The sequence below is a fragment of the Argentina anserina genome, chromosome 2 (genome assembly GCF_933775445.1).
Source record: "Argentina anserina chromosome 2, drPotAnse1.1, whole genome shotgun sequence".
NCBI classification, from domain to species: Eukaryota; Viridiplantae; Streptophyta; class Magnoliopsida; order Rosales; family Rosaceae; genus Argentina; species Argentina anserina.
The window spans coordinates 8927932-8938694 of NC_065873.1; the positions used below are offsets into that span (position 1 = coordinate 8927932).

Sequence of the window (10763 nt, forward strand, 5' to 3'; positions counted from 1 at the left end):
CGAAGTAAACACAATGATGATTGGATGATGATGATAGCTTAGCCTCTCTTAAATCTCAACTCCTTCTACCTGGTCGAAGAAGACGATGGAGAAGGGTGCCCAGAACATAATTCTGAGTGTCTAGTGAAAAAATAAAAAAAATTCAAAATTTAGAGTTTTTGACTATTAAATACTGAATTAGAACTACACGCTGAGAGCATCAGAATTAAGAGCATCAGAATTTTTTATCAATAGATCTGAAGACATTCATATCAACATTACATTAACTATCTCGTAAAATTAAAAATTACATATACTTTTAAATTAAAATATTTTATATTAATTAAATCAAGATACATCCATAATAAAGCGGAAACATTCACATGTTGTCAATTTTTGTGTTTTATTATAAGCATTAAAACAAATGCTCTTGAAAGCTATTGGGGTTGAGTTGACAAAGCAACTGCTGTTCACATGATGATGCAGAAAACAACCGTTTATATAAGAATCTGGAGAAAGATTCTTCATTGAATCTATATCACCTCTTTTCGGCTTCTATAGACGATATGTATGCCTACTGTCATCTCCTTCTATTATTATTATTTTTTTCGATTACATCTCAATTATATATTCAGTCAGTATCAATGCTCATGACATGCAATTTAATAGTCTTCTTATTCTGTAAGTGGAGCAATGATGCCGCGCGCCTTGTAATTATCATCATGGTATTTAGAATGGAAATCATTACCGCAATTGTCAATCAATTTATAGTTTCACACTGTAACGTACGAAATCGAGTTTGTAATTTAAATTAATTAGTTTAACCCTAAACCCGTAAATGAGCAGAAATTAACTTTAATTTATTTTGTACCTATTCTATTCCGATTTAAATGTCTATAACCTTAATTATAACACCGAACGACTCATCTTTATATATGAGACAGAAAAATTATTATATATACCCGCTACATATTCTATGTGACGTATCTCCTTAATGTTATTGGTCTATTTATTACTGTAATTATTTCTGATTAGTTTTTATATGTATATAAATTTTTATTTTTTTATCGCGTCCATGTTATCTATACCATGACGTAATATAATTTGCTGGGTACAACACATGATAGTGTGACATGGTGTGGCGGGTACACATAATAATTATTCTGATGAGACATTACATGTTAATAGAGACTAATTGTTGTGTATCAATTGTTTAAAACACATGAATTCAATACAATTTGCAAGCATACGCTGTATAAATTGAGGTAATGAAAAGCAAGTGTAGCCTGTTTGTTCCTTGTACAATATTCGGAGTTCGGATAGTGCAAGAAATTGTCAGAGCATAAGTTGTCATACAATGACTTGAGAAATCAGACAGCGATAGATTGGGAGAAACGAGCTAGCTCACAATGAGTCAAGCTTTTGTCTTGTAATACGTACATTTATTCCGGTCGGCTTCGGACCATTCTATTCCAACTCTACGTGACATTAGCTCTAGACAAAGAAATCATCATAGCTCCATAGGGTTAGTGACTTATTTTCTCTTAGTAAACAAGTGAGTATAAAAGAGTAATAATTTAGGGTAAATTCCTTCTATGGTACATAATGTTTGGCTATTTAGACAATTTGGTACATGATGTATGAAAACGGACAATTTAGTACCTTAAGTTCTCAAATTTAGGTCATTTTGGTACTTATGTCAATTTTGACCATATTTTCAGGGTTATTTCCGTCATCTTATCTTTACTTTACTTCATTTTTTCATAATACATTCAAATTGCTTCTAAATTATCACTAAAAATTTGATAACTCATCTACTTAGTATCTGTGATGAATTACGTATATAATTTTTCATAATGTAGCTATTAATCTAAATTAATTTTAATTATAAGTAATTTAAAAAATATATTTTAATACAAAATTACAATTGCATAAAGGCAATTTATTTCCTTTGCAAAAAATAATTAGGATACAATAAGTATATTAAGAAAAAAAATTATTTTGGATATATGTGAAGTAGATGATAAGTGGAGTATATATATCAATTTAATTATCTCCAAAGAGGCCACAATTATAGGAAGAAATAAAGAAAAATGTGAATTTAATGAGTTTAGGGCTAGAATGACGAAAATAACCCTTAAAATATGATCAAAATTGATAGAGGTACCAAAATGGCTTACAAATGAGAACTTCAGGTACCAAATTGTTCGTTTTCATACATCATGTACCAAATTGTCCAAGTAGTCATACTTTAGATATCATAAGACGAATTAACCCAACAATTTATAGATGTACATCATGCATCAATGTATATTAGAATTATTTAAATTTATATGCTTCTATAGAGAGAATAATAATTAATTTCTACATGCATTTAGTTAAGAAAAATCATGGTAAATCCTAATTTCTAAATGAAATTAGTTCTTTGGTGTCAGTTTAAATGATACATGTTTAATTTGTGCCCAAAATTGTACTTGAAGGTTCATGGATGTACTCAGGCACGCTAAGTCACTAAGCACAATAAAACGCAAATATTCTAGAGGACGAAATAAAAGCCATATATAATTGAAAGTTAAGGTACGACTTATTAGATAAGGGTAGTAATATGGGAAAATTCTAGGGTGCGCTGCTGTATAAGATACAGTAGCTGCATCAATCACACAATCATACTAATACTCCCACTTGCATTATATTCTTACAGCAGATGTACCCAGCAATATGGAGCATACTATGGGACTAATGGGAGTATGGGACATTAAATGCCTTTTCAGATGTATGATCATCAGTCATCACGCGCGGCCAGGTTCTCTTTGAAAGAACTAATGACTTTAATCCAAGTGCTAGAATGTGCAGATATTAGTTTGGTAATTGGTCCAATTCCATACGTACTCTTTCTTCAATTCAATTCACACTGGAGAATTTTTCCATCCACAATATTACATAGAAAAGAGTTTCTATTCTTACCTCTTAAAATAATATTTTGATTTTTCTACTCAATAGACTTCTAAATTACTTTTATAAGAAGCTAAAATTATATTTATACCTCCCTTATTTTCCCAAAATACCCTATATTTCATACTTTTTTAAATCGGTTGTTAAATCTACTTCAGTTTTTGAACATTTCAAAATATTTTTGACCACTGAAAACCAAGATCTTCTCATATCCGTAATATATATGGATCTAGGAACACCATATAATTGCAGTAATAGTACATTAAATTTTCGGGTAAGCAGATGGTACAAAGATGAGTCTTTCCAATTAATAAAATGACAACTGTGTTGTCGATAACCAGATGACATTAGAATGTACATTAAAAGAAGAGATGAAAATTCAGCTTCTTGAGATGGAATAAGAGACCTTGAAATTCGATCAGTTATAAGTTATAACCAAGAGTTGGATTAGAACGAGGGCATTTGAATAGATTTAAATCATTTAATAAAAAATGAAACCAATAACGGGGTCCAGACATAGTTTCTTTGATATGTTTGTTCTGATTATTCGGGCAAAATTGCCAAAATATACCATATATTTGGCTGAAATTGTCAATTTGCACCCCGAACTTGCATTTGAGTCAATTTACTTCCTAAACTTGGTAAAAATTACCGATTTGCACCACATCCGTTAAATTTAACTGTTTTTATCCAATTTTGTGCCACATGTCATGCACATGAGGAGTAATGCTATCATTTTCTATTTATATTTTTCTTAAAAATATTCTTTAAAAGGAGAATTATTTTTTAATCAAATTATTTATTTACATCTTTTTTCTATATACTTAACCTTACTTCGAATTATATATTCAACACACTCACTCATTCAAATATAGTGTGTTGTGTATATATATATTTTTATATGTACACATTTACTTTTAATTTTCTATGTATTTATTTATATTTTTCTAATATCGTTTAATATACCATATCACGTAAAATAATAAATATATAAATCAATAACATGTTTTAAAAAAAATAGTACAAGTGTTCCTCTTAAGTAATTTTATTAATTTATTTCATTATTAAATATGAATAAATATATAATGACAATACTACCCCTCAAATGCATGACATGTGACTTAAAATTGGATGGAAAACATTAAATTTAACGGATGAGGTGCAAATCGGCAATTTTTACCAAGTTTAGGAGGCAAATTGACTCAAATGTAAGTTTGAGATGCAAACTAACAATTATGGCCAAATTTAGAGTACAAATTGACATTTTTGCCGATTATTCTCCTCCTTGATTGATGCATATATTAATTTCAAGTAAAACCTTTTGGGTCATCTTCAGATTTTCATTTCCATTCAAAATTGCACGGCTTCCATATAATGGCCAAGTAAACTCTGATCCTCATGTTCTTCTCATCGAGTACTTTGATTTCGAACTTCTTATATGATCGGCACTGGTGGAATTGCACGATTATTAGATCTCTCATTCCAAATTTTATGGGTTATATAATATCATGGAGTGATGGAGGTGCAAAGTTTTCTATTTATTACTAATAATTCTAACGTGTATTTGTTAGTAATTTCGCATTAGTTGACTTTGCCAACTATAATTAAAATAAAAAGGTCAAATTGTCAATTTAAAAAGTATGAATAGAAACTCTCTACACAGAATTTATTAAATTTTGAGCTACAAGACAAGTGAAAAATAATCGAAGATTTAAGATGTAGGTAGCCTACTAAACGATGCATGGTTACCCTACTTACAAGAACAATGCAAGAATTCTCATATGAAATCCAAATAAGTATTAATTCCCCTTGAATAAATCGCAAATAAACATGAACTACGAAGTACGAACTCTGCCGGCTCTGGTACTATCAAAATCCCTTTCGTCCATTATTATTGGGGAGACTACGTTTTTCTTCCTTAGGGGTCCCGAAGATTATTTAACAATAATGCAAAACAAAAATATGATAGGATCTAAACACCCTCCATAGATACGTCTCATTGCCTTAGCCCCAATCCCATGTCAAGCCCCTTTGTGTAATTTCCCAAGCCAGTATGCATGTCCCCATGCATTTAAAAACCCTAAAGCCTTTCCTTCCCTTAGACACCAACCTCGACCAGCTCTGCTCATTTCTCTCGCTCACCCCCAAAATGGGAACTGTAATGGAACTAGAAGCTCCCAAACCCAAAATCGAAGACGAAGACGACGTCTCCCCCGTCGAGCAAGTCCGGCTAACCGTGACTAACGACGATGACCCAACGCTGCCTGTATGGACCTTCCGAATGTGGTTCCTAGGTCTCCTCTCATGCGCCCTCCTCTCATTTCTGAACCAGTTCTTCTCCTACAGAACCGAGCCCCTCATCATCACTCAAATCACTGTCCAAGTTGCCACGCTCCCTATAGGCCATTTCATGGCCAGAATCCTCCCCACCACCAAGTTCCGGGTTCCCGGACTCGGGTCCGAGGTTTCCCTGAACCCGGGTCCGTTCAACATCAAAGAGCATGTGCTGATCACCATTTTCGCTAACGCCGGAAGTGCTTTCGGATCTGGCTCGGCTTATGCTGTAGGGATTGTCAACATCATCAAGAAGTTTTACTTCCGGAAGATCACTTTCCTCGCTAGTTGGCTGCTTATTATCACTACCCAGGTAATTAATTAACTACATGAAAAATTGTTAAGAACTTATGATATTTTGTTTTTCTGGTTTTGGTTTTTTGTTGTTAATGTTATTTGGTTCCAATTAAGCAACGAAAGTGGGATTCATAATTTTGATCGGAGCCTCGGAGTGCCAAACCCGACAAATATAAAAATTAGTTGGCCGGATGGTGGCCTGACTTTATTAGCTGGCTGGCTGAATAATTTGAAATTTTGTCCTTTAAAAATGAATGTACTCCATCGATATCTGGTTTGTTTGATTATGATTGTTTTGTTCCTAGCTAGAGCTTCGAATACTGTAGCCCATGGAAAATGCTTATGCATACGCTGGATAGAATTTTTTTTTTCTGTTACTTGAGTGGCATGGTATAATCTTCAAGTTAATTTTGAATGTTCCTCTAATTTATGTAGGTGTTGGGTTATGGCTGGGCTGGACTGTTAAGAAAGTATGTTGTGGAGCCAGCTCATATGTGGTGGCCGAGCACACTAGTTCAGGTCTCACTTTTCCGGTATGTCTTGTTTCACTTCCCCGTAATGCTATTCATCATTATTCACATATTCATATATTACGTGATAGTTGACAGTACCATTCAGTTCAAAATTCATCATTCGCAATCAGTAGATAACAATCGTGGGGCATCAATCGAAAACCTTTGTTTTCTCTAAATCATTCCATCCGAAGTCGTTTTATATACACACTTATCGATCATTACACTAATTTTCAAATGTGTTTCGATCAATATATTGATTCAAATGACCGGAATTTTACAATTTAAATAATAGTTTATGGAAATAATTTTTACGAAATCTCTCGAGAGTGAACACTGGTAAAAATACATGTTTGGTTATGAACTTTTATTTGTTTTGTGAGAAATTATTATATATCTGCCACATATCCCACGTGACGTAACTCCTTAATGTTATTAGTCAATTTTTTACTGTGATTGTTTCTGATTAGTTCTCATATATAAATAAATTTTTGTCATTTTCACCGCTTGCATGTTAATTATATCGTGACGTAATATGATTGACCAGATACACCACAAGACAGTGCCAGATGGTGTGGCGGGTACACAGAATAATTACTCACTTTGTAGATTATTGAGGAGTTCATTAGCTCTAATCTCTATCCTTGTTGACTAAACTAAAGTATTCACGGCCATATGCTGTCATTTTCAAAATCATGTAGATCAGCTAGTCAAGCAAGTCTATACAATGGTCAATTAAGATTTTTTTGATACGAATGGTCAATTAAGATTGAGTCGATTATCATCTTAAATGGACCAGCAGCACATATTGACGTACAACTTTTAAATTAATACGATCATGTCAACTATCAAACTTAATTAGTAGGTTTCAACCGTTTTTTAATGTGTCCTCTTTTTCTCTTCATTCTCACTCAACTATCTAGCTTGTTTAATATCATTAGAACAAGGAGGTTGATTTGTAATGTCCAAATCAAGAAGAGTCAAATGTCATGCGTATATGAGCTTGACATGATACCTCAACCTACACAAACATGCATGCCATGTTGGAGTTGTCCAATTGCAAACCACATGAAAAATCTTCTGCATATGCCAAAAACTTAAGCTGCTGTGGTCACATCCGGAACAAACTTAAATAGGCAGTCAGCTCTTCTATTGGATAGCGAGTACTACAATCCACGTTATAATTAACTACGTATTCCTTCTTGTATCACAACAAAAGAAAAAAACTTGATTAGGTAGTGAGTACCAGAAATCGAGAATCCACATTTGACATGAAAAATTCAGTCAGGAAACTTGTTTCCTATTTGCCCTGCATTTACCTTTTGCATGAATGGTAGAAAAAAATCTAAACTTCTAGTATATCAGTATTTTTTGATTTCCTTCTCTTTCCGTAAGACCTACAGTAAACGACCCAGCCACCATATGGAACACACAACGAACTTGACTTAGGAGTGCTCTCAAAATCTCCAAATATTCATTCTCCATCACATATATTACTCCTAGCTTCTGCAATTCATTATCTCATAAACATGCTGTGGATCGGACTATCTTAATCTTACACATGGAAACATGAAACATCCTTCTAATTAAACATCTTAACAAGGATGTGCTAAATTTACGACGGCGTACATATGCACTAAAGTTTCAAAATCATTACAGCCTAGCCTCGAACGTAGAATATATCACTATTTATTCGATCCATATGATATAAAACTTGATAGTTAATTGACTATGTTTCTAAAACTCTTTGTTACAGGACTTTGCACGAGAAAGAGGAGAAAGGTGACCAACGTATTTCGCGGGCAAAGTTTTTCTTAATTGCTCTAGTTTGCAGTTTTACATGGTATGTTGTCCCAGGGTATCTCTTCACCACCCTCACAAACGTATCATGGGTTTGTTGGATATTCTCCAAGTCTGTAACAGCGCAGCAAATTGGCTCAGGCATGAGAGGGCTTGGAGTTGGAGCCATTACACTTGACTGGACTGCAGTTGCATCCTTCTTGTTTAGTCCCCTCATCTGCCCTTTCTTCGCCATTGCTAATGTTTTTGCCGGCTACGCACTGATAGTCTACATTGTAATCCCTATAGCATACTGGGGACTAGACTCGTATGATGCACAAAAGTTTCCCATCTTTTCGTCGCACTTGTTCACTGCAGAAGGGCAACGCTACGACATACCAGCTATTGTCAATGAAAAGTTTCAGTTAGATTTAGATAAGTATAAAGAGCAGGGACAGATTCACTTAAGCACGTTTTTTGCTCTGACTTATGGCTTTGGTTTCGCCACAATCGCTTCCACCCTTACACATGTAGGGTTATTCTATGGGAGGTACGTACGTAATATGAATGGTTCTTTTAGAAAAAATTATACTGAGTTACATGATTTTTAGTGTTTTGAAAAGATTAGACTGACACAATACGATACGTAAAACTCAATGGCAGAGAGATCATGGATCGCTATCGAGCTTCGTACCAAGGGAAGGATGACATCCATACTAGATTGATGAGAAAATACAAGGACATACCTTCATGGTGGTTTTACGTGTTGCTCGCCGTTACAATTACAGTTTCCCTTGCACTTTGTATCTTCTTGAATGATCAGGTTCAGATGCCATGGTGGGGACTCCTGTTTGCTAGTGCCATAGCCTTTACATTCACCCTTCCTATCAGCATCATAACAGCAACAACAAATCAGGTGAGATACATCGATCCTATCTTTGTGTTGATTTGCAGTAAAACATATAAGTGCTCACGTTTTGATTGATCTCCAATCCATGTACAGACACCAGGACTAAACATAATAACTGAATATATTATGGGACTCATATTACCCGGACATCCAATAGCCAACGTATGCTTCAAAACTTACGGCTATATGAGCATGGCTCAAGCAGTCTCCTTCCTAAGTGATTTCAAGCTCGGACATTACATGAAGATCCCTCCAAGATCAATGTTCTTAGTTCAGGTACATATATTAACAACATTTACTAGTTTAATTACTAATCATTCTCATTCATGTTTCTGATCTGATGCATTGTGTGACATATCTAGTTCATCGGAACAGTTCTTGCTGGAACTGTAAATATTGGGGTAGCAGAGTGGTTGCTGAACACTATCACGAACATATGTGTGGATGATCCTAATTCCGATAGTCCTTGGACGTGCCCAGGTGACCGAGTCTTCTTCGATGCATCTGTAATATGGGGTTTGGCAGGACCAAGACGTATATTTGGAAGCCTCGGGAAATATAGCGCCATGAACTGGTTCTTCCTTGGTGGTTTAATAGGACCAGTTATTGTGTGGCTACTACACAGGGCATTCCCAAAGCAAACCTGGATACGTCTCATCAATCTCCCAGTCCTCCTAGGAGCAACAGCTTACATGCCACCAGCTACAGCATTGAACTACAATTCCTGGATCGTAGTCGGAACTATCTTCAACTTCTTCGTCTTCCGTTACAGGAAGCAGTGGTGGCAGAGGTACAATTACGTTCTATCAGCAGCATTGGATGCTGGGGTGGCTTTCATGGCAGTTTTGATTTACCTCTCAGTAGGGGTTGAGAACACAACTTTGACTTGGTGGGGAACAAGCGGTGAACACTGTGACTTGGCAGCTTGTCCAACAGCCAAGGGCATAGTCGTCGATGGCTGTCCGGTGTTCTAATGCCCTATCGTCTATCTACAGTTACATCACTTACATGTGAATTCCTCTTCCTTATAGTTGCACAATATTACACAATCACATCAAAATGATCAACATATTATAGTGTCAACTGTATCTAATGAAATGGAGGAGGGATTATGTGTGTAATGAAATCAAAGATGATCCATCCCCCGCCTATTCACATAAGGTGTCACGTATTTATCAAACAATTAAAGGCCAAATTTCATCGTTTATCAATAAACGTGATACTAGGTAGTACGTACGAGCTAGATAGACATTCTAATTCTACAAGACTAATTAGCGACCTATATTTGAGCTGGCCAGGACTCGTATAATGATTAACTCTTTTGTCCAATTAGACTAATTGACTTGGAAACTGCTGATTACTTATTTAGTACTTAACATCATATCCCATTGGGTTGATAGTGAATATTCCTTATGTATTTCCTAATGACTGGAAATGCCCTAGAAGGATCTAGACTCATCTAGTTCTAGTATAAGCACGAGTTGTTAAAACCTAATCCCCGTTTGCTATACATCTTGAATAACAAAGTGAAAACACAATGCTTACGAATGCCTTTCCTCCCTCGTGGGAGCAAGAAAAACTTGTGCAGATGTTAAGTAGCTTGTGGACTTCGATTAGAAGGAAGACTCCTTCTACCTCCATCCAGTGGCAGATCCAGGAATTGGAGTATGAGGGGCTTGAGTTTTTTAATTAAATAAATAAAAATATTATAATGAAAATCTCAATGATGTAAGAAAATTCTATTGATTAGGAAAAAAAAGATGCACTTACATAATGAGTCTTACCCCTTAAATACAATACAAAAGTATAAACAAATTAAATTTGACTCTACGGTTCGATAAATTTTCGAAATCCTCAATCACCACAGCATTGTCAATAGAATTGACGTACTCCTTCTCAATGTGAAGGACCATACAATCATTAAGAAACTCATCTTTCATCTTACTTATGAGTATATTCTTAATGATATTCATAGCTGAAAAATGTTCTTTCAGTGGTTG

General features: G+C 34.9%; 1 protein-coding gene across 1 annotated transcript; it reads left to right on the forward strand.

Annotated features, from left to right (window-relative positions):
• The first annotated feature begins 5063 nt into the window (after nucleotides 1-5063).
• Nucleotides 5064-9826, forward strand: LOC126783514 (oligopeptide transporter 4). Its single transcript, XM_050508995.1, has 6 exons — nucleotides 5064-5578; nucleotides 5998-6095; nucleotides 7831-8403; nucleotides 8517-8769; nucleotides 8857-9039; nucleotides 9126-9826. The coding sequence occupies exons 1-6, from the start codon at nucleotides 5081-5083 to the stop codon at nucleotides 9735-9737; spliced, it is 2217 nt and encodes a 738-aa protein (XP_050364952.1). The 5' UTR covers nucleotides 5064-5080; the 3' UTR covers nucleotides 9738-9826.
• Nucleotides 9827-10763: the final 937 nt, after the last annotated feature.